At 36.8% G+C, this 25,400-nt stretch overlaps 1 protein-coding gene across 2 annotated transcripts in view; it reads right to left on the reverse strand.

Moving 5' to 3' along the window:
• The window catches only part of LOC115218654 (cubilin), a 397,234-nt gene that overhangs the window by 78,458 nt on the left and 293,376 nt on the right, over positions 1-25,400 (reverse strand). For both annotated transcript variants that reach the window (XM_036508531.1, XM_029788578.2), the window contains 4 exons: positions 25,151-25,303; positions 22,323-22,413; positions 9,396-9,520; positions 2,394-2,546 (listed from right to left, as the gene is read on the reverse strand). In XM_036508531.1, coding sequence (XP_036364424.1) covers positions 2,394-2,546; positions 9,396-9,520; positions 22,323-22,413; positions 25,151-25,303 — 522 coding nt within the window. The remainder of the gene's footprint in view (positions 1-2,393; positions 2,547-9,395; positions 9,521-22,322; positions 22,414-25,150; positions 25,304-25,400) is intronic.

The following is a 25,400-nucleotide window of genomic DNA, read 5'->3' on the forward strand; positions in this document are numbered from 1 at the left end:
AAGCAAATATTATCTGCGGGAAAATCCATCAGACACAGTTTCGAATAACGCAGAAGCAGTCAGGGGACTTTCGAAACCACTTCACCGTATTTAGGCCTTTAACGTACGTAACAATGATGCACGTGTATTGATTGGATTTGATGATTAAGGTATTGCACGTTTTTAAAGATGTCGCACGAACTTACACGTTGTGATATTCTGTGGTTTCGCCATACATGGACTACATCACACACACATATATACAAAACTTTATAATTAAGATATATACGTACATATTTACACACACACGTACGCACGCACACGCACGCACGCACACGCACGCACGCGCACTCACGCACGCACGCGCACGCACGCACGCACACGCACGCACGCACACGCACGCACACGCGCACGCACGCACACGCACGCACACGCGCACGCACGCACACGCACGCACGCACGCACACGCACGCACGCACACATACGTAAATACATTCATATTTATGTGTATGTATACATATGAATAATATACCACATATGTGATAAAGATTTGATAATGCGCGCCTCTCCTTCACCGTTTTCTATCTGTTTCTCTCTCTCTTTCTCCCTTTCTCTTTTTCTATCTCTCGTTGTTCACACGTGACCATCGTTCATCTTTCTTTTCCTTCAGGACTGTCCTAAGGACTGGACGTATCCCATCTCTCTCTTCTATCTTTTCTCTTTTCAAAGAAAATATTTCTCCAGCTATTTTACCCTCGTTCTGGTCTAACGGCCCTCCATGTTTGTTTGCGTTCGGTTTCCTTTATGTATCCACTGTCCTGTTTTTGTTCCCAACTTGGACCCTCCATAAATCTAAAATTTTATTTTGGTACTTATAGGAGCAACTGTCTTCGAAGGCTCATATTATCGTCCAATGCTCGAAATGAGGAGTAGACAGACAGCCGACAACTGATGAAGGGTCGTTCTTTGTGTTACTTGTCCTATTTTCCATTTGTTTCTCTCATTGTTTGCGTAATGAATTCATTTGTTTTCGTATTTCATGTTGTTTACTGTTGATGATATCCTGTACCCATATATGCATATTATGTATGTATATATATAATAAAAATATATTTGCATATATAAATTATATATGTATATATATATATATATTGTGTGTGTGGAATATGTGTGTGTATGCAAATATGTACTCTTTTACTCGTTTCAGTTATTTGACTGCGGCCATGCGGAAGCACTGCCTTTAGTCGAAGAAATCGACCCCTGGACTTATTCTTTGTAAGCCTAGTACTTATTCTATCTGTTTCTTTTGCCGAACCGCTAAGTTTCGGGGGCATAAATACACCAACATTGGTTGTCAAGAAATGATGAGGGGAAAAATACAGACACAACAAGCACACACACATACACACACACATGCATATATATACAGGACGGGCTTCTTTCAGTTTCCGATTATCAAATCCACACACAAAGGTTTGGTCGACCCGAGGCTCTAGTAGAAGACACTCGCGCAGGATGCCATGCAGTGGGACTGAACCTGGAACCATGTGGTTGGGAAACCTTAATTATAAAGCTTTTATGTGTGTGATGCAGCACAATCCATATATGCAGAAACCACTGAAATCAGAACGTCGGGAGGGATGTAAATCAACAGACTTAATTAATTATTAATGCATATATATTATGAAATATAGGCACATTTCATTCTATATATTACGGATTCATTGTTTACTTTTTATATTATATGAAATCAAATATCTTTCTACATTAATGTATGGAATATCTATGTTGTTAATAAGAGGCCAGTCATAGTTGGTGGGTAGGCTTATCATACATGTCCACGCTAGAACCAGGTCATTTTTACTGAGACGGCGAGCTTCAAAACATACAAACCGCGAAATCGTGATTTCAATTCCCAGCAAAGCACTTTATTTCGTGCTGCACCAGCCCACTCAGCGGTAAACGGGTAATGCTGCCCCTGCATCGTTAAAATAAACATCGGACGTACTAAACCCTTAAAGGCAGTGCCCCATCATGGAAGAACTGTATGCCTTTTTCGGTCACCGGAGCTACGGTTTTTCTCCATGTAGACTTAATAGTAAACTTTGTAAATGACTTTGTTTAGCAGGAGTTTCAGTCTGTTTGTAGTGGAAGAGTCAACTTTTTCCGAGAGATTAGCTTAATGACTGTTTTTTTTTCTGTATACAGTATTTGAAGGAGCAATTTTCGGTAAACATAGTGGATATGAGTCATACCTTAGGCGAAGTTTTTTGGAATTGGTGGAGCACTTGACAAAAGGCTTTCTACCCTCTACATTCTGAGTCCAAATTATGCTGAGCCTCAATTTATCGTACAATCCTCCAGTAATACAAAATATCCAACGCTTACGATCACACACACACATGAACACTTACCTTTTTTCTCTGAATAGAATGTCGCCAGCAACGCGTTGCTTCTGTTTGATTTCTTTAGTTGAAGCACTACATACACACTCCAGCTCGAAGATACAAACGTCAGAGTCTGATTGCCACATTTTTTGCCCAAAAGTTTTGCATTAGTAGTTGCTCCTGTAAGTTTGTAAAAGAAGAAAAATAAATAAAAATGGTATCAAAAAGGAATAAATGATGCGTGCAAATATTACCAACAAATAATATTAAAAAGAATTATTTTATTAACGACTTCAGCTGTAATATTTTCCTTCTCTTGTACTATTTTCAGGTTCACTTAATTAAGAATATTATCATTTTTCTCCAATCATTTTTTTCCTAATAGAACACTCCTTTTGTAGGCAACAGTTTTTATAGCGCAAAACATGATTAGTGAACGAAATACAACTAAAAAAACACACACAAAAGATTTAAAAACGTGAAGTTATTTTCAAAATGTTTAATCTGGTAGCAAAATAGAAAATGTTGCAATTCAACAAGTTGTAAAAATATATAAAAATGTTTCGCAAAGCAGAAAGGGGTGGGGAATGCCAATGAAGCAGCAGCAGCAGAGAAATTAAATGGTTACAAGTAGGGGCCGACCAGTTTGGGGCAACGACGACCTGGTCCCGTTCCCATTCTCGGGGAACACCTTGATCACTCTTCGAATTTCTTCATCGATTTCGTGTTGGACGAGTTTTAAATGCTTCCGATGATACTCTTTTACTTGTTTCAGTCATGTGACTGCGGCCATGCTGGAGCACCGCCTTTAGTCGAGCAGATCGACACCAAGACTTATTCTTTGTAAGCCTAGTACTTATTCTGTCGGACTCTTTTGCCGAACCGCTAAGTTACGGGGACGTAAACACACCAGCATCGGTTGTGAAGCGATGTTGGGGGGACAAACACAGACACGCAAACATATACACACACACATACAAATATATATACATATATACGACGGGCTTCTTTCAGTTTCCGTCTATCAAATCCACTCACAAGGCTTTAATCGGCCCGAGGCAATATATTAGAAGACACTTGCCCCAGGTGCCACGCAGTGGGACTGAACTCATACCCATGTAGTTGGTAAGCAATCTACTTACCACACAGCCATTCCTACGATGGTAATTTTAAAAATATATAACGATGTGTTCGCCACCTTTTTTAATCCCGACCTCACTTTTCATTTTACAATGTGTAATATATTGTGGATGTGAGGGGAGCGGGATATTGCCATATTTTTTTTTCTGTTACGATCATTTGAAACATTTAAGTCTTTGACGATGAAGAAATTTTAAATCTGCTTCGCCTTCTCAAAATTTTGCCTATTTCGGTGTGGATTAGTTCCGAGGTGTGGAAGCAACTGTGCTAATGCGTTCCTTGTTTCTGTCGAGCGTCTGTCATTATGCCGGTACGCCATGGGAAAGGGAGTTGCCAGATCCAAAGTGCAAGGCTGATGGGGACCACTGACCAGCCCCAATTTCTTCATTTTTGATTAGTTCTTCAAGAAGTGAGTGATCATGCGTTGCCGTGGTAAATAAAAATCGTTTCCTGATCCTTGTCTTTTCTCTTTCTCTTAATGAATTTTCTAATTGTTTGACTGTGTAAATGAACCGTTCGCTTTTCAACGGTCAGCCAGGTTCCAAAACAGCAACAAGAATGCGTTCCTGTCATGTTTAAAAAAACAGTCGCAATGACTTTCTGTGCGAATCGCTGATTCTTGAACTCTCTAAGCCCTGAAAAATGTGTCACCATTCCAGATGAGATGAGATTTCGTTTCTGGCACATAAAAATACGGCAACGTTGCATGATTTTCACATAATCGGAAAAACATGCTTTTATTGGTTTCAAACACTTTCAGCACCATAGAGGAAATGTCCATTCTTCTGTCCCTCGAATCAAGTGCCAACGCCGGAGGTACTCACTTTGTACACATTTTCCGATATTCAAAAACTCCCGCCATCTCCTGTAATGTATTCTAACCACAGTGTAGTTGTGCAGCAAGTTTAAAGCATGTGACTCGTATGTCCTCGCGGGCCATTTCGACTTTTCCTCTGGCAGTTCATGTCAGTGGTCGCATTCGATGGTCTAGCACAGTATGGACTTTCTACAACACTAGTTGCCACTTTTTAAAATTTCACGTGTCTTCTATGCACATTGCTCTCGCCACTGGTGTCGTTTCTGCAACCTGAAGACTTCCATACTTGCCAAACACTCCTCGTTGCACGCTTCCTCTTCAACGACGCCACAATGCTTGGGCTTCGAACCTATTATTTTCTGCAAAGAGGAATACAAAAAGTCAAACTATACCAACCTCTTGCAATTTGAATGACCTATGTTATACCCGGCTTTCCATTACTTTCGGAACACATATTGTGTGTATGTGTGAATAGGTATATTTAGAGTTCAGTCCTCGAGTGATCATCTTCAAATTTGATCACTTTTCGCCCCTATAAATTTTTTACTTGACCAATTTTGATGCAATTTTAAGTATTAAATTGCTCTCCAGTAGATCTCTTCAGAAAACTGGACTCTGAAATTTTAACGACGTTACTTTGCTTTAAAGACGCCATCAGGCATTACTGTAGTTCCGATTGATCATTCGTTTTTTGCCTAAAATATATTTTGTCTACAGAACTAATTTTGATAAGTTTTACAGAAAGATTCCTCTCATTGAAAGTTTTCATTTAAGTTCGACTAAAAGCTGTAATGAAGACATGAGGCAACTATACTTCTAGAAGATGCATCTATGCGTTACTCTCCCGTTTTTGGACACAATGATTATCATAGCTTTCTTTTTTAAGGAACAAATTTGGTCAATAATTGTATTGGCCAGAGTGCATAGAAGTGGTCGGGAACAAGTCTGTCTATCTATCTATCTATCTGTCTGTCTGTCTGTCTGTCTGTCTGTCTGTCTGTCTGTCTGTCTGTCTGTCTGTCTGTCTGTCTGCCTGTCTGTCTACATACATACGTGTGTGTGTAGGTTTAGATTTCATTAAAAAACACGATTGCGTTCCGGTTTTATCAATTTACTTTAGACTTTAGAATTTTTCTTTATTTTTACACCTAATTGAAAACAGTAAAATCTCCTGGATCCGACGTTTCTTGTCCTTTAAATCATTATTTTCGATAATTAGCAACCATCGACATTTGTGTTGCTTCTTATCTCCTGGTCGAATTTAGGTGGAGATTTCTTGCTAGATGACTTTTGACCGTTAAGTCCATGGGTTAGTGATCACATGTTGATTTGTTTGTTGTGACCAAACACTCAGCCAAGCAACGTTAGAGGAATGACGACATAATTTGTCGATTCTGTGCTCCCGAATGGGGGGAAACTGCACAAAACATAAACGGTAAGAGGGGAAATGATAGCAATTTATGTGTAAGCTATAAAGGAGGCACAAAGAAAGGATTGCAAAATGGATTTGAGAGGTGTTTAATGTCTGCTTTCTTTTTACTAGAATTACGTTAATTTTTTTGCACTTAGAAAAAATATATATACATAAAAAAAAATTCAGTCGGTTTTGCCAGCAGCCCTCGTCAAATATATCTTTTTCTGAATTCATCTCATTCCTGTTTCCATTTACTGTTTGTATTAATGGTGTATACATGAATATATGTACCATGCCTTGAGGGGCAAATATCGTTTTCTATAGACGCGAATCAACCGAGGCCACAGAAATAGTTTGTTTGTGAGTGAATTGAGTCGATGCAAACAGTAAGAAAGCCAATTGAGTAGATTGCAGTTGTGTATATGCATGTACGTATGTATACATACATGTGTGCGTGTCTTTGCTTGTATGTATGTGTGTGTAGGTGTTTATATATATATATATATTATATATATATATATATATTGATAAAACGGTAAGATAACAAAAGAAAGAAAGAGACCTCAATATTATGTAAATAGAGGAAATATATATATATATATATATATATATATATATATATACACACACACACTAAAATCTTCATTTCCCTTCCCTCTTTCTAAGAGTATTTTCCTTCTATCTTCTATATTTCCGTATTTGCGGTTACTTTTCTTCCTCGAAAACAAGAGTAGATATTTCGGGCTTATTGTCTTAAAAATTCCTAGCAAGACTTTTATGGATTATTTATCAATATTTTCTTTACTTGGTGTAAGGATTCGATTTCTTTAAAATTTGTTTCAGAGGAAAGAAAAGAAAGGATGAAAAACGAAGAGAAAGCAGAAGAAAGAAAAAGAAATAATAGGAAAATATGCTGAAAGGGAGGGAGATGAAGAAGAAAAAGGGTTACAAAGAGGGTAGTGGGAAGGGCATTTTATGTATCTTTTCTTTCTTCTTGACTTGAATTGAATTGCATGTCTGCTGAGCTATTGCACGATTTGTAAGCAGTAAAGCAGGAAAATTGGGCAGTTTCTATGAAAATCACTGCCATTTTTCTGACAAAGAGAAGCAGGAGCTGCTGTCAGGATTGCAAAAAGATGAGGATTCATTCAGCTTAATGTCTGCCGCTGCGCCATGAGGAACAATGCGTAATCATCTACACACGCAGCAATGGTATATATATACACATAGAATGACGTATACGTAGAATGACATAAACACGCAGCAATGATATATACACATATGTTCTGCTACTGACATACCATTCACAGCTGCAGTAAAATTCACATTCCACGGAAACATAAATACACGTGCACATTAAACTATCGCACATCATAAATATATACACTTATAGAACAAAATCAACACCTATATATACCCCAATATAAATGCAATATATACACATGTATATATTGCACGTAAATCTAGAGATGTTAAGCTAAAATGTTCAATGAATCTACACAAATATAAAGCAAACACGCAAAAATGAAACGCACCATTAGAAACTATACACTCTCCGTTTGCTTTCTTTCTCTCTCTCACACTTGTATATAAACTTTGCACACACATTGTGCGCATGGGTGTGTATTATGGTTAAGAAAAGTGTTTATATTCATTAAAATAATTAGCATTTTCCTGGCACTCATAAGAATTTCTTGAAGTTTCTGAAACGCCATTTCTGGGCCGGCGAACAGATTAACAAAATATCGTAAAACTTCATCAGCCACTACTGGAAACAAATCTCCAACACTAAACATTGGATATCACTTTCGGCTCAGAAACCACTCCTGCCATTAACTTCAGCTACTTCGTCTCCAACATTCACTAAGCAGACCAACCCGGCGGCTTTGTTGTCTCTGCTTCGAACTACCGAACTGAAATCTACGTGTACAGAGATAAATTACTATCACAAGCAGCACTTCTTTCTCTAGACATATTAAATATAGCAAATTTGGCGAAAATTTCTTCAACGCGTTCTCTTTCCACTTGGATAGACCAAACATCATTTCTCCATGGGGATTCCTCAACATTGTCAATCCTCACAACGACGTCCTTTCAGCCTTCAAATACTTCCTCCGTTTGAGTGTGTGCCTTCGTGTCTGTGTTTGTACCCCACCACTGCTTGACATCCGGTGAGTTTACATCCAGGGAACCTAGCGGTTCGTCAAAGAAGAAACAAAAAAAGGCGAACTTCAAACACTCGTCAGAAGCAAAACAGCTGAGACATAAGCCACGTCTTTCTATTTGAAACTTTTGAAAATCAGTTTAAACTGTGAAATATGTTAATAACAAATATTTTAACTCTTCTCAGCGCAGTTTCAACTTGGGTTTTTCCTATATTTCTACCCGTGTGGAATAAAATAACTTTGTTTTATATATTTATATTCTTTCTTTCTTTATCCTTTTACTTGTTTCAGTCATGTGACTGCAGCTATGCTGGAGCACCGTCTTTAGTCGAACAAATCGACCCCAAGACATATTCTTCGTAAGCCTAGTACTTATTTATTCGGTCTCTTTTGCCGAACCGCTAGGTTACGAGGACGTAAACACCCCAACATCAGTTGTCAAGCGATGGTGGGGGACAAAACACACACACACACATACATACATACATATATATATATATATATATATATATATATATATATATATACGATGGGCTTCTTTCAGTTTCCGTCTACCGAATCCACTCACAAGGCTTTGGTCGGTCCGAGTCTATAGTAGAATAAACTTGCCCAAGGTTCCACGCAGTGGGACTGAACCCGGATCCATGTGGTTGGGAAGCGAGCTTTTTACCACAGACAGCCACGCTGCGCCTATATGCATATATACATATATTAACATATGTAAATACACACACACATAAGTATATATATGTGTGCATATAATTGTGCAGGTATATATATATATATATATATATATATATATATATATATATATATACATTGTTATATTACGGGATGGTCATTTCATTTTTATTGCCAAACAAGCACATGCATTATATAATCGTTCTTCACTTGTTTATTACTGACCATTGTTTGGAAATGTTTAATCACACACCTATGACCTCTTCTGTGACCTTCCATCCCACGCGTCTTCTGTTTTCTTTAGTCCATTCTGTCTTTCTATGACATGTAACCTTATCTACGCAGATAAGAACACAGACCAGAGAAAAGTGGACCGACCCAAAATATAACAATATTTGTTACAACAGACGTTTTCACGATTTCATATCAGGAAACTTGTAAAACAAATTCATAAACGACTTTATATATATATATATATATATATATATATATATATATATATATATAGAGAGAGAGAGAGAGAGAGAGATAGCTTGGAGTTAACAGAAGATTATTCAGTATTGATTGCTGCCAGTTCCAGAGAATAGTGGCGAAGTAATGTAAACTCACTTTTTCTGGTTCTTTCTCTTAATTAATTCCGTGAGACGACTGAACAAAACTTTGTTAATAAGGAGGGCTGAAAAGCAAAGTAGGTTCTGAACTGAGAGCCCAAAGAGTGAGATATAATATGTCGAAAATGATTTGATTTGATGTTCTAGCACATCTGCTTCATGGCAGCCTTAACTTCATTGACGAAAATCAAGAGCACTTACCGTCGTACACAGCTATATAGTTGTCGTCACAGTTCGTTGAGTTATCTAAGGAGGAGAAAGCTACTTCAAGCTTTACGAGTTCATCGGCATTTTTGGTCGTTATCTGCCATTCGCATTTCACAGTACTAAAAGGACAAAGGAAGTAAAAGATGGATATTGTTTTAATGTATTTATTTTATATTCTGCTTAGTGTCACTCACACACTCACACACGCACGCAGACAAGACAGTGAGTTGGCTGACAAAATGCAAAGTGGCGTTTCTCCCGGCTTTACGTTCTGAGTTCATCTACAACCGACGTCGACTTTCCCTTTCATTTTTCGGGGTCGAGGAAAGAAGTACCAGATGAAACCTGGGGCCTATGTAATTGGCTAGTCCACTACTTCTAATTTTCAGGGCCTGTGCCTATTGTAGAAAAGATAAATATATATATATATATATATACGTGACGTATTTTTGCCATTTCAATATGGCTAACCCCTAAGGGTGGATGCTACTGTAGTTTTTAGCCCCAGGAGGACACACTCCTCGTGCTGGCCATAGACACACTTTCTGTGTCCTGTCAGTATTTGCAAAGGGAAGTCATCCTTCCCGTCTTCAACTTATGATACACACGGACTCGAGTTTCGAGGTATTGACCTCTCGTCAGCGTGTGACAATCATAGTTGTCGCCGAGAATTAGAATTCCTTCACAAATACTTATACTTTTTCCAGCGTCCACTGTCGCTGATATTGAAAAAGTGAAATCAAACAATGATAAATATCAATGTGAGTTATATACAGTAGCGGTAACACAACGTGACGTATTTTTGCCATTTCAATATGGCTAACCCCTAAGGTATATATATATATATACCAATAATAACAAAGGCTAAAATTAATTAATTAACTAGTAATCAATAATTTTACCAAGTAGAATTCGGCATGAAAAGGGACTATTTCTCGGTAAACTTAAACAATATTTTATAATTAGGGTTCAGCAAGATTTTCTTTACCACATATCGAAGTTTAGAAATAGCAGCCAAAGAACCTTAGCTCTTCTTAAAGTAGAAGAAATAGCTAAGGTTCTTTGGCTGCTATTTCTAAACTTCGGTATGTGGTAAAGCAAATCTTTGCTGAACCCTAATTATGATATATATATATATATATAATATATATATATATATATATACACACACACACACACACATTCGTACTTAGGGTATTCACTTCACGATTATAAGATCGTAAGCTCGATATCTTGCGACGCGTTGTATTCTTGAGCAAGACCCTTCATTTCACGTTGCTCTCCAATCCACTCAGCTGGCAAAAATAAGTAGTGTCTGTAATTTAAAGGGTCAGCTTTGTTACTTTTCGTATCACGCTGAATCTCCCTGGGAACTGCGTGGGCACGCGTGTCTGTTGAGTGCTCAACCAATTTTACGTTAATTTCTCGAGCAGACTATTTCGTTGATCGAATCAACTAGAACATCCGCTGTTATATATATATATATATATATATATATATAATACTAGAACGTGCTCACAGTGACTTCCAGCTAAGTCATCGTCCGACTGCAGATTGTAATTTTGTACTCTATTAAAGTATAGAGTAAACCATCTGATTAATTTAAAATTGTCTTTATTATAACCGAACATAAAAGCAAACGCCAATATATGTATATAAATTTCTCCCCTTCTTCCTCCTTTCCTTCTTTTTCTTTAATATCCCTTTCAGACACACACACACACACACTCTCTCTCTCACTAGACAATGATAAAAAAGAAATCCAGACAATTTTTTGAAAAGTGACATCCCCCCCTTGGAGTAAACATCCTGACCAGCTACAAACAGACCAACAAAACAATTTTTCTTCTTTCTCTCCCTTTTCTTCCTTTCATTCTTTTTCTTTAACACTTCATTCAGATACAAAAACACAAACACACACACACACACATGCTCTCTCTCACTTTCTCCCCATTCCTCACCCTCTTGTACTATCTTATATCCCTCCCCACCACTACACACTCAATAACACTATAAAAATAGTCAAATTTTCCCCAAGAACTTAGTTCAATTTGAAAACTCCACTAGAATGGACGAAAGCGCTAATATGTGATGTATAAAAACATGTAATATACAAATAAATATCTGTAAATATAAAACCATCCGAATTTCTGAGTACCTCATTTCTTCTAATATAAAATACCTGTACATTATCTCCAAACCTTCTAATATATATATATATATATATATATATATATATATATAATATATATATATATATATATATATATATATATATATATATAGGGTAGACATAATGACTGTGCAAAGGAGAAAATAAAGTAATTAATGTAAAAATCTACAATGCATTTTAAATATTTTTGTACAAAAACTGTCAACTTATGTTCGGCGCTTTAATACTGTTTGATGATTGAATGGGAAACCCTGAGTAACAGTGGAGTTTTCAGATTATACACACGATCCGGGTACATTTTTAACCTTCGGGAAATGGGTATTCACTCAATGCTTTCTTCTAAAACGCTTCCGACTTCAGACTTGGAACACTCCATTCGCTGAGTAGTTCCTCCACAGCTCCTTCGAATATCATGGCCGGAGCCGATGTAAAGGGGATAACCACATCACGGACAATTAGTTTTCGTTTACAAACCCTACTGACCGTTATGTACTTCTTCTTGTAGTTCAAGAGAGTTTATGTGGCTTTGGGTCTGACGAGTCACCTACATTGCTAAGTATTTACAGGTGCGAAACTAATGGTGGCTCTATGACCGGCCATAACTTTTAACTTCCTAATATGTATATATTTGAATTAAGGAAGTCTCGAAAATAGCTTAGAAGATCAGGTAAAAATGAGAAAAATACCCTTAAAAGACGGGGAAAAAATGACTAGCAATCCGCTACAGAGAATTGAACGATGTATAGAATTCCATTATCTGTAGCAGATTGCTGGTCTTTTAAGGGTATCTTTATTCAATTTCTGTCTTATAAGGGTATCTTTATTCAATTTCTGTCTTATAAGGGTATCTTTATTCAATTTCTGTCTTATAAGGGTATCTTTATTCAATTTTCTAAGTTGTTTTCACAGCTATTCTCCGGAGTTTCAGATTTCCTTAATTTTTGTTTGTATGTATGTATGTATGTATGAATGTGTGTGTGTATATATGTATGTGTGCGTGTGTGTGTGTGTGTGTGTATGTATGTATGTATGTGTGCGTGTATGTGTGTGTGTATGTATGTGTGCGTGTATGTGTGTGTGTATGTATGTGGATGTGTGTGTATGTATGTGTGCGTGTATGTGTGTGTGTGTATGTATAATGTGAAATCGCCAGTAATCTTCTGACCCTTTGTATGATATAATCTGCAATATACTATTCGACAATATGAAGTATCATTGCTCAAGTTTCTCTTTAGAGCAAGCTTTTTATTCTAATTTACGGACAACTATCATTTTTGTAATGTATTTGCATATATATATATATATATATATATCTGCATATAACACATAGACACATACTCTTAAATATCATAAATTTTACGCACACATATACATTCATACACACGTACGAATGCATATATACATACACACATACATATATATATATATATATATATATATATATATATATATATATATTATATATATATATATAATATATATATATATATATATAATATATATATATATATATATATATATATATACACATATATGTATGTATAAATACATACATATATATATATATACACACACACATATATACAATGAAATAGAGAGAGAAAGCAAGAAGGAAAGAGGGAGAGAAAGAATGGTGTGGGTGAGAGATATGATAGGAAATGGTTTACCATGAGCTATTAGACAAAAGAAAGATCACTCAGTATTTGTAAAGCGAGTCCAATTTTTACATTATTCAGTAAAAACATTACTCTCTTTTTCATAGAAGCTCCAGTTAAAATTTGTATAGAATTGAATGAAATCTAGACTTTTACTAGCCTTAATGTCGCCAGACATATTTTCATCAATAATTTTAAATTTCTTTTGTATTTTTTACTTCTTATTTTTCAATGCAGAGAGTTTGCAGAATCGTTAGTCAGACAAAATGCTTAGCGGCGTTTATTCCGTCTCTTTACGTTCGGATTCTAAATTCCACCCAGGTCATCTTTGCCTTTTATCCTTCCAGGGTTCATTAAATAAATACCAGTTGGACACTGAGGTCGATCTACATGACTTAACCCCTCCCTTAAAATTGCCAGCCTTGGGCAAACATTTAAAAACCATTGTTTTTTTTTTTTAAATTCCCTATTATGCTTTGTGTTGTTTTCATGTTTGTAAATGTTTTTTTTTTTTAACGACTGCTTCTACTTCGCTTTCACCAAATATCTCTCCATATTTTTTCAGTTTATCTCCCAATTTCCACCACTTTCATTTTCTTTCCGACATAAATAATTACCTATCTCCATTTCTACTTCCATATTAACCATTTCTATCAAATTATTCTCCCAGTGTGCTAGTTGGGGTAAACCAGAATCCCTCTTCATTCATTAAGATTCGATTCTGGCATATCGAGATATTTAAAGCCTATATTAGATGTCACTCACTTCAATGTGAATTTTCTAACACGGAAAATGCTTTGGCAATTTTCTCTGTAATTTTCTGTATGAAGGAGGACGAATGGCCACACACTTGATAAGCTTTTGAAAAATCTAACGTATACTCGGAATTCTTTTGATCTCAAGGTCACAATAGAAACCAATCTGAAGGCAGTTATTTATATATATATATATATATCTGTAAATATAATATGTGACAATTATTCGGTAGCCATGATAAAACTCCGAGTTTCGGATGTCGGGGCGGAAACCCACGCCGCCATCTCTTTAGTTATCTGGCCATCGGAAAAATGCGGCGTGGGTTTCCGCCCCGACATCCGAAACTCGGAGTTTTATCATGGCTACGGAATAATTGTCACATATTATATTTACAGATAAATTCCTCTATTTACATAATATCGAGGTCTCTTTCATTCTTTTGTTGTCTTACCATTTCTATCAATACACACACACACACATATATAATCATACATATATATACATTAGCAGTATCGCCCGGCGTTGCTCGGGTTGTAAGGGAAATAACTATATAAGCATTTTTAGAGAGTTATAGCCAAAAAATAGCAAAAAAATGCATTAAAAATTGAAAAAAAATTAAGGTAAATTTTTTTAAAAATCGTTGACACATCGTAGATATTTTTAGAGAGTTACTTCCCTTATATAAAAGCGAAAAAAATGCATTAAAATGGAAAAATATGATGGTAAATTTTTTTTAAATCGTAGACTCATCGTAGACGCGCGCTAATACCCAGAAGGGCTCGATATGAATCACGACTATAAGATACCCGCTTTTGGTTAAACTGCACCGCAAAATGTGGGAGTAGTTACGAATCTAAATCGTAGGAGACAGACACACAACTTCACTCTTATATAAAGATGCTTTTTTTTTTCAGTCATAGAGTTAGATTTATGAAGGTCTTCAGTAGAAAATCCTTCGAATTCTGACTCGCTGCTTGATATAATGAAATTCGTATCCATTTTTTTGTCAGAATTACAAATTTTGAAAACACAATAGGAACAAATTTCGGAAAAAAATCTCCCATAATTCACGGAATTAAAATTACACTTCGATTTTTGTACAAAACTGTATTTGAAGTGTTTACGAAGTATAATACGTGTTTTCACGAATGTACTAAAGAGATTTACTCTGATATTCTCATTTAAATATGAATAGGTAAATTCGGGCGGTTTGGTAACGAAAGGGTTTATATAAGTGTTGTCTGTTATACATAAACACTGTTTCATACTTTCAGTTTAGTCTTCCTCAAATCACTCTGTCGCTATTTACTCTCTTCCAAGAACATTTTCACTCACTCTTATCTGTTAGCTTGCCATACATTTTACTCATGCATCTATCAGCGTGATAGACAGAAACAAATATTACATCTAGTTTCACTTTATTCGTTGCACACTGTGTGTGTGCGTTTGCGTGTGCTGTAAACCAGACTAAGAAAAGCATTTGACATACACACCAGAATGTGAGTTTTCTGTAAATTTTGCTTAATTGGAGTTTAAATTTTAAAAACTGGACCTGGCAAAACCCGATGCATTCTACTCTTTAAAATGCTAGGTAAATTGTAATTGAAGAAATCCTATATTGTAGATTTCTATAACTGACAAAGGGAGGCAGATAAAATCTGCCTTTTATAATAAGAGATAAATATATATCAGGTCATCCCATAAGTTCTGTCCGAATTTTGAATAAAGAAAACAAGTGATCAAATGTTAAGAGTACACGTGCCTGTGGAGTGCTCAGCCACTTCCACGTTAATTTTACGAGCAGACTGTTCCGTTGATGGGATCAACTGGAACCCTCGTCGTCGTAACCGACGGAATGCCACCAATCATCAATGTACTTTCCCTGATTATCTATGACTTCCTTCCATCTATTTACAAGCTTTTTAATCCGTCAATGTAAAACTCTTGGTTTCAAAGCGAAGAACTCTGAAATGTCAATTTCGATCTCCTGGCTTGCGAAAGTTATGTCCCCCAAATAATTCTGTAAACTACGAAACAAATGGTAATCTGAAGGAGCAAGGTCGAGAGAATAAGGTGGACAATGCATGGTGACCACAATTGAGAATAGTAGTCCAGATGTCCGAGTACAAATGTTCTCCATAGAACTAGTATAGTTTCCTGGTCCCTTGTTCAGACGGTTCTCAGAATCAGTCTGGTCCTTCACCTGCACACTGTCGCCATCTTAGCGATGTACACATGAAACGAGGCATCGTTGCTCATATCAATCCTTAGATCACACGTTGTATGTGACTCTAGGATTGACGCTCCTTTTGGTCCACAGTATCGTTGTTGCGGCTTCTGGGCACCAATTAGCTGGTAGCGGAGGGCTTGGAATTTGCCTGCATTAAATTACATATTGTTTTCCTCAGCCCATTTATATATAGCATCTAGGTTTTTCTGTAAAAGATTATCATCAAAAGGTTCCTTGAATGCTTGTACTACTTTTTTGTCGTCGGCAGGGCTAGTTAAAGTGTGGCTGTCTGCATAACTGATGGCATATCTCAAAGAGCCATCAGGAACAACAGCGGCTCAATACAGTTTCCTGAGGCACTCCACTTTCTATTACTGTCTCCTTGGAAAGGGCTCTATTGGCTGCCAGACCCCGGCTTCTGTCTTTTAAGACGTCATGCAACTAATCTCCAAGTTTCACAGTTATGTCGACTCTCTGTAGCTTGTGACATATTATCCCATGATCAACCTTATCAAAGGACTTTGCTAAATTGAGATATATCACGTCCACGTTTGAGCGATTCGTTAATTGTAAGGTAGCTTCTTCCTGAGCGGAAGCTATGCTGGGTGTCGGGGAGCAAGTCATTATCTTAAAGGAACACAACCAGTCTCTTCCTGACAATGCTTTCCTTGACATTGCTGACATGGGTCGTGAAAGAGACAGGTCTATAATTTTTAACATCTACACTGCAAACTCCCTTATGGATAGAACGTATTATGCCTTCCTCTAACTTTTTGGAAAGTCTCCCAGTTGCGAGGAAGCTTTGGAAGAGAATCTAAAGTGGTCCTGCTAGAGTCCCTTTGCATTTCTTTAAGAGGGTTGCTGGGAATCCATCAGGGCCTGCGGCTGATTTTGAGCTCACTTCATCAATGGCTGATGTTACACCTGTTTTCTCTATTTCAATGCTATCAATAACTGCCATTTTTTTTCCTGTACAAAGACGAACCCATAAAAGAAACACAACACCATTTCTAGCAACACACAATCCGCATCACCAAAACATTTTTAACATCATCAAAACAAATTTGCCACTCATAAAACAAAGGGAAAAATAAAAAAAAAAAGCTAATCAAACCCTGACTCTCATTGCATCTTCACAGTAGATGCTGAAGCAAATGGCTGAGATAAGACAACCTTAATTGTCATAAAACTATTCTGTGTTCTTTCACCCTGGCGGTTGCATGTTATTTGTAGAAATTACAAATTACAGTGTAACGACTTTATCATTTACACCGATTCTTTTCATGGTAAGTCACAACGAAGTGAACGTATTTTTGCAGCTTATCAAGGCTTTCATTCACTCATTCATTAATTCATTCACTCATTCATTCACTCATTCATTCATTCATTCACTCATTCATTCAATCACTCATTCACTCATTCATTTATTCTTTCATTCGCTCATTCATTCACTCATTTATTCATACAAATATTATGAAAGGAAAAGTTTGTTCATACACAATAGAAAAACGTAACAAAAACAAAAAGTAGAACTGCGGCGTTGATTTTGAAAGACTAAAAATTAAGAATTGGTGTCTTCAGGGCCATTGGAAATATGGAATTTGTAGAATTAATTTGTGAAGTTTCATTCTCTCTCCCTCTCCCACCTATCTCTTTCTTTCTCCTCACTCTCTGTATACACACATATATATATATATATATATATATATATATATATATACACATAAACATACATACATATATACATATACATACATGCATATATATATATACATACATACATGCATATATATATATACATACATACATGCATATATATATATACATACATACATGCATATATATATATACATACATACATATATATATATATATATACATATAAATACATACATAATATATACATTACACACACACACACACACACACATATATATATATATATATATATATATATATATATATATATATATATATGCACATACATATATGTGCATGTGTGCATATGCTTGCATATATGTGTGAATATCATTTAAGTTTACTATTTTACAAAATAAAAGAACTTAATGATATTAAATGATTATTTAACTAGCTCTCTGTGTGTGTGTGTGCGTATATTTTGAGAAGTTTATGTTGGTTTTTAGCCTTGGATGTAATAGTTACCCGCCTGCGTGTTATCGTAGGCGCCTTTTTGGGTGTGTTTGTTGTGTGTTGCGGTGATCATTAGAACGTAAATAAAATATTCACAACTAGACACAAAATAAACTAATTCGTGTACAGAAAGCGATACGGCATCGATTCATCAAATATGGATGCGTTCGGAGTTTTCTGTTGAAATGTCTGGAAGGCAATCAGCTTATTACTTCGGCATTTACGTGGTAACTAACATTAAGTAGCTATTGTCTGCAAGAAACACTTTCTTCTCCTTGGTTTATTTTGGAAACAATGAGAAACAGATATGTAAGTATAAGATAAAAAAAAACATAGCAAAAACAATAATAATATTAATAATAATAAGAAGAAAAAGGAAAAAGAGGCGGGGGAGAAGAAAGTGATTATGCTTACGTAAAGTTTTTTTTTAGCTTTCTGGTTAAAATCATGCACTTTACGCATACTTCCTGTTGTTTTTCAACAGCTAATGACACACACATACATACACACATGCTTATATATATATATGCATGTGTTTACATACATACATTTCTAAAGAGAGAGGATGGGAGAGAAAGAGGGGGAGATGGTATTTACTTGTTACAAGTGTAATTAAGATTTATACACATTAGAAATGTTTCGATCGCTAAAAAGAAGACAGCAACAAAATATTCCGAATAAAATATCTGAGTTTTGAAAGCATTTATTAGAGCACTACAACAATGGCCTCTTAGCTGTTGTTTGCGTGCATCATTTTAGCTGCAAAGAGTAAATATAATCTGTATATCCCTTCAGTAATATTATAGACCAGGAGACGATTGAAGAATTTCTTTTGTTGCGTTGATTTCTTGTATATAAATGTATTCCAACCATTCACACGTTCATTTTCACAGCACTTTCCATTTCTGCACTTTTTACTCTCTAATCTTTACATTTCGCCTAAGAACGATTATATTTTTATGTCAAGTTGTATTTCAATAAATATGTAAATACCTAATTATAAGTGCATGTGTACACACACACACACACACACACACACATACATACATATACATACACACACACGCGCGCACACACACACACATATATAAACATCCACACAAATACATATGTATGTATATAAATATATACATTACGGGATATATTCGTCGGTAACAGTTGTTAACATCCCATTAATTTCTATTAACAAATTTAATACTATGTTTCTTTCGAAATCTTGCTTACCAGAGTATTTTGAGAAAGACATTAGTGTGTCTATATGTAGGAATATGAAAAAGACACACACATACACATAGCCATCTATACATCATACTTAATGCGAATGCATCGTTGGAAAGCAAATCCACTGCGGTATCCGTCCAGAAATAACATCTCTTACGGACGTACTCTACTTAGAAACACACAATGTACCAGATGGAGAGGAAAATCTTCCTAGTAATGGCTGGCGAGAACGCCAGTTGCTTTTTGGCCTGTGCTCTTGTCTCTCCCACGGAGTAGAAAGCCTCCCGAGTCATATATTTCCCCACATATGTAACACTTTGACTTTCTTCCTTCTGCAACCACTCCTATTTGATCATAATATTCAAACCTGAAGTGATTCAGGTGTTTTGCTAAGTCATCAGGTGTCCGTAGTACCTGGAACCTCAGAGTCAGACTAGTTTTATGGTGTTGTGGATTGGAATTGAGTGGCTCTCATTTTTCTGTGCTCCTCTATCATTGCCCGCTGGCTTGGATCATATGGAGTGGCACGTTCGTGATTCATATTTTCGTCATCCGTCTTCTTGCCAGGTATAATGGGATTTTAGAGCTGAGGTCTAGTGTGCCATCTCATTCAACGTCAATAATAATTATAATAATAACTGTTCCTGTTATTGTGGGTGTCCTAAGTATGATAAGAAAGAGATGTCAAAAACATCTAGATAATATCCCAGGAGAACCATGTCTCAGAGAAATGCAAAAGATTCTGCTGATAAGTATTACCCACATCTTTAGAAAAACCCTATCAATGTAAATGTCTGTGTTGTATTACACGAAGATATTTCGCTGCTGCCCCTGCCACTTCCCCTCCCCAAGCTTGTAGCCATACTGTAACATCTCATCCTTCACTCGCCCTAGGAAATTCGCCCAGAAATTAAAGAAACAATACCCAACAAAATGTTTATAGAACCCACACACGGATGCGTACATAACCAAAACCGACTCACAGTATTTAAATGTCTTTAACCAAAGAGGCAACAAGCCTCATTCCTCTGAAGTGGAAAGGAACGACTATGATCAGTGTTCGGCGAAAATACAGCACAAAGAATAAAGGAGAAAGTAACAGTAGGGAATTTCGTCCAGTGAGCCTCCGGCAATCACGATGCGAAAGAAACTTCATCACACGTCGAGATGCGGTGTTTTGTCAAAAAGTTGACGCTGTAAAGACGGACCCATCTCTTAATGTCACGGCCCAAGCGTATAGCAAAAGCAGAAAAGAGCGATGGACAGACTCCAATGACGTGTTATACGCACACTACAATGCAACTCCCCCACCCCGAACACATACTGGAATGAACTCATGTAGTAAATACTCAATAAAATGAACAAACCCCACAACATGTGCCATAGAAGCCCGATGCCCAACAAAAGAATACAATGTGCACTGCACAAACAATACGAATTGGTAGAATAGAAGACTGAAACCAACCCCCAAAACAAAACATTCTGATGCAACACAATATTCCACAAACGTAAAAGATTGTTGCACACACCTCAGCAGAATGAAAGCGTGGGAAGTGATGCAATAGAAAGTTAGTTGAAACTATGAGAAGTTGAATAACAATAGTGGTGATGATGATGGTGACGAACGTTATCTTAACTCAGTTAATGGGAGACAGCAGTTTCCGCAGAACAGTGAAAATGAAGTTGAACCTTTAAGGGAAGGCCCCTCGCTCGGCAGTGGATCAGTAAAGATGGAGGCTGACTACAGCTGTCACCCTAACACAGCATCAGCAGATAATAGAGCAAGGAGAAGGAAGAGGACAAGCGAAGAAAACAGGATAGCGAAAGAGTGCTACTTAGAAAGTGAACCTAGCAGGAGTTATAGAAAACGAATGGTATCCCTTCGGGTAGGCCCTCATGTCTACGGCGTTCGTCGCTGGAATAGTTGAATGGTTGGAATGGTTGGAGATTACGCGGTCGTTAGCCTCAAATCGCCCTGCCTGGTCGACGTTTGCGAGAGATGCAGCATTAAGGATGAATGAAGCCAGCCCAACCCACCCCGGGTGAATGCAGTTTAAAAAAGAAAGATGTACAACAAGGATATAGGATGGAATTCGGTATCTCGAAGTGTGCGGTGCTCACTTTGAAACGAGGAAAAAGAGCAGATTGTAGGAGCATAGACTTACTAAACGGGTAGAGAGTGGAAAACCCGGATGATGACGGGTACAAGCACCGTGAGATTCTGAGGCTGGACAATATCTTGCACAGAGAAATGAAAGACAAGGTCATCGCTGCGTGTTTGAAGCCCTCGACTTCTCTTGAAATCTAAGCTCGGCTCAAGGAACCTTGTAACTGCCATCAACATATGGGCTGTTACTGTAGTCCGTTATAGTGCCCCCACTTTGAAATGGGCACGAACAAAGATTAACCAACCCGAAAGACAAATACAATACATGGTGCCCTCCACCCTAAGGCGAACGTACACAGGCTCTACATGAAGAGGTGTAAAGGTAGACGTGGGCTGATTAGCGTACGGGAATGCATCAACAGTGAAAGAAGAAACATGGCGGAATATTTGGCAGAAGGAGTTGAGGGATATTGGTATAGAAGAATATACACTCAAACATTTCAAGGGTAAACACAATAACGGATTTCGCAGGAACAAATCCAGAAAATTGTGTTTAGGCATAAAAGAAGCAGAAACTAAAACAAAAAAGTGTATGAAGACACACAAAATATAAGTGATTTATATTTACCTGTAAAGGGGAGATATTAAATTTGGTGAAACTAGGTATTTTCTTTCTTCTAGTTCCGCTTTCAAGTATTTTCCAGGTCCGCAGAGGAATGCTGTAAAAAGAATATATGTGTAAATTCTAGTTTGAGTATTTCTTATTCAAAACAAAGAGACCGCGACCTAAGAAGAAAAGTCGATACAAATCAGCGATGTAATGAGAATTTAAAGCCACCGACCTGACCTTTTTAACCTTAGAAACATAACACCAACAACTCTGTTCAGGAACGCTGGTTTAGCAATATGAAGCAAAACCAACGATCACACCTTAGATAAATTCAATGATAACAAAGAAACATCTTCAAAGAATTTTTGCTGATTAGAACAGTTTTATATGATTAGTATAACGAAGGTCAATTTCTTGAATGTAATTCCAAACCTCAAAATAGACATATTCTTACAGAAAACTTGACGAAAAGTCTGTTTATATCCATAGGAACTCCAACCACTCCTGCAGCAATTAATTAGAACCATAGGCAAATTCGTCAACAAAATCTCCAATCAATCGCCGAATAGGGCCATTTTGAAGAGGACCACAGCTCATTCTTATGAGAGGTAGCTTTATTGATAAGTTATTGTATATGGAGACCCCCATCTATTTCCAAATCCAGAGTTAGGATGATTCAAAGCACAATAAAAGGAATGGAAATAAGAAGTATCTATTGAAAGATTTTTGTTGGAAAGAAAATAGTGAAGCAAGACTAGCAGAAAAAGTCTCGTTGAAACGTGGAGAAATAGCATAAGTGTGGAACTTGTTATTACAGCTTTGTTTCTCATTCGAATAAAGCCAATAACTAACCACAAGAAAGCAAACAAATATCGCCACAGAAGATTATTTGATCGACTTTATTTGATTTAAACTTGATTTGTTGTAGTTCCTGAATTAATGGACTTGATTATGGGAAAAGCAAATATAAGAGTTTCTAAGGACGCTGGTTCAAACCAGACCATAGTATAAAAAGTGCAATTTTAGAAATATTTTCATGAACAGCTTTTTAAAAAATATCTTTTTCTAAACAAATCAACATACAAGTAAATGAAACATAAAAAAAAATGATAAACAAATATGTTTATATAAAGACAATAAATTTATATTATGAAACAAAATACAACGAAAACAATAAAATATTGGAATAAATTTCAATATAAACGGCAAGAAAAAAAAAAGAACTAAAGCAGAGAAAATAACATTTAAAAAAATATTCATTATTCATGTTGCCATAAATTAATATCTCAATTTTAAGCTATCGTTTATTGGTATATAGTTTTTTATGGAGTGCATTTATTGTCAATTCCGTATAACCACGTGACTTCCATTTATTGCGTGATCGTTTCAAGAAACAATATTTGTTGCCATGGCATGAACCGCTTGACAGATCACTCGACTGTCAACGCTCATTAAATAGATATTTATAAATAATCAAATAAATAGCATTTCCTTGGGCAGAAGAATCAAAAAGCAAATCGGATACATTTATAAATTCTTAATGTTGATTCCGGACAAGGTAACACCAAACACAATCGTATCCATATTATGTTTCGAATACCTTCGAGGATTTCTTCCCAGAGCAGAAGAGAAAGCGCTGTTGAGTAAGCTAAACCAATTTCTGTTGCTGGTGTTGCTGTTGAGTGAACGGTCTTCGTCCCAGAGCTCGCAAGATGGGAGAAATCCGAAACGTGGTCCTTTGCTATTCGTAAGACCCGCAGAAGAGAAAGCAGGTCAACCCCCGACACCGAAAGCATCGATGGATGGATGAATGCGCATCCAGGCTCAGCGGTTGCGTAGGAAGTCGGGGAAAGAAACAGGAAAAAAGAGTGAGAGAAAGTTGGGGCGAAAGAGTACAACAGGGGTGGCCACCCACCCCTACCGGAGCCTCGTAGAGCTTTAGGTGTTTTCGCTCAATAAACACACACAACGTCCGGTCTGGGAATCGAAACCGCGATCCTCCGACCGTGAGTCCGCTGTTCTAACCATTGGGCCATTGCGCCTCCTCTGTTGCTGCTAATGCAGGAGAAGCAAAGAGAAATGATAAGGAGGTGAATATTGTCGACTGTGTGAGCTATAGTAATAACACACGATTCGAAACGGCACAGCGCAATATTTGAAAAATTAAAGCAGAATCCAAATAAAAGGACGCCTTGAATGATACAGTAATGAGTGGAAGGCTTTTGGTATTGATCGACATAATCAGGGCGATATGGGCATTAGGGGCGACTACAGAAAATTAATTATTATCATTAAATAAAGGAATCAACGAGATTACGCAGAAAGTCCACAACTGTCACCGTCGACGTTTATGGCCAACATTCACAATTTTTTTTCACAAAACAATAGCAAAATATACAACTACTACTACTACTACTACTACTACTAGTAGTAGTAGTAGTAGTAGTAATAACAATAATAATAATAATAATATTAATAGTGAATTTGCGTGTGTAATCTGGGAATACATACAATGAGCTTTTCTGCCCTAGGTGTACGGAAAACACTCGGCGAGAAACGGAAGAAAATTTGAAGAAAGAAGGAAAAATAATAATAATAATAATGTTTCCAACAAAGAATTCTCCACTCTACAGTACTGCTTTTTGGTAAACGGCGTCAATATGGAACACGAGAGAGAAATTTTCAGTTAATTGGAAAATACTGAGTATCTGGAATACTCACTCACACACACACACACACACACACACACACACACACACGGAGGTACGCACACAGATACACACACATTCATGCACACACGGAGGTACGCACACACACACACACCCATATGCAAGTGTTTTACTTACACACATCTCTCGCTATGTAGCGCATTTTAAATCCTTTGTAATCATAGGAATCGTCTGTCTCGAATTGAACCATGAGTTTCTGACCGGTACTAATAAACGAAGGATGCTTCACGCCACACCATCTGTCGAGACTTGGCGAGTTCACATTTCCACCTGTTAAGTGAGACAAAAGAAAAAGTCACATGAGAAAAAAACTTGTAAGTGTACATTGGTTGATATAATTACATTCAATATAAATAAACGCGCGCGC

This window comes from Octopus sinensis, linkage group LG13 (assembly GCF_006345805.1).
Source record: "Octopus sinensis linkage group LG13, ASM634580v1, whole genome shotgun sequence".
Lineage (NCBI taxonomy): Eukaryota > Metazoa > Mollusca > Cephalopoda > Octopoda > Octopodidae > Octopus > Octopus sinensis.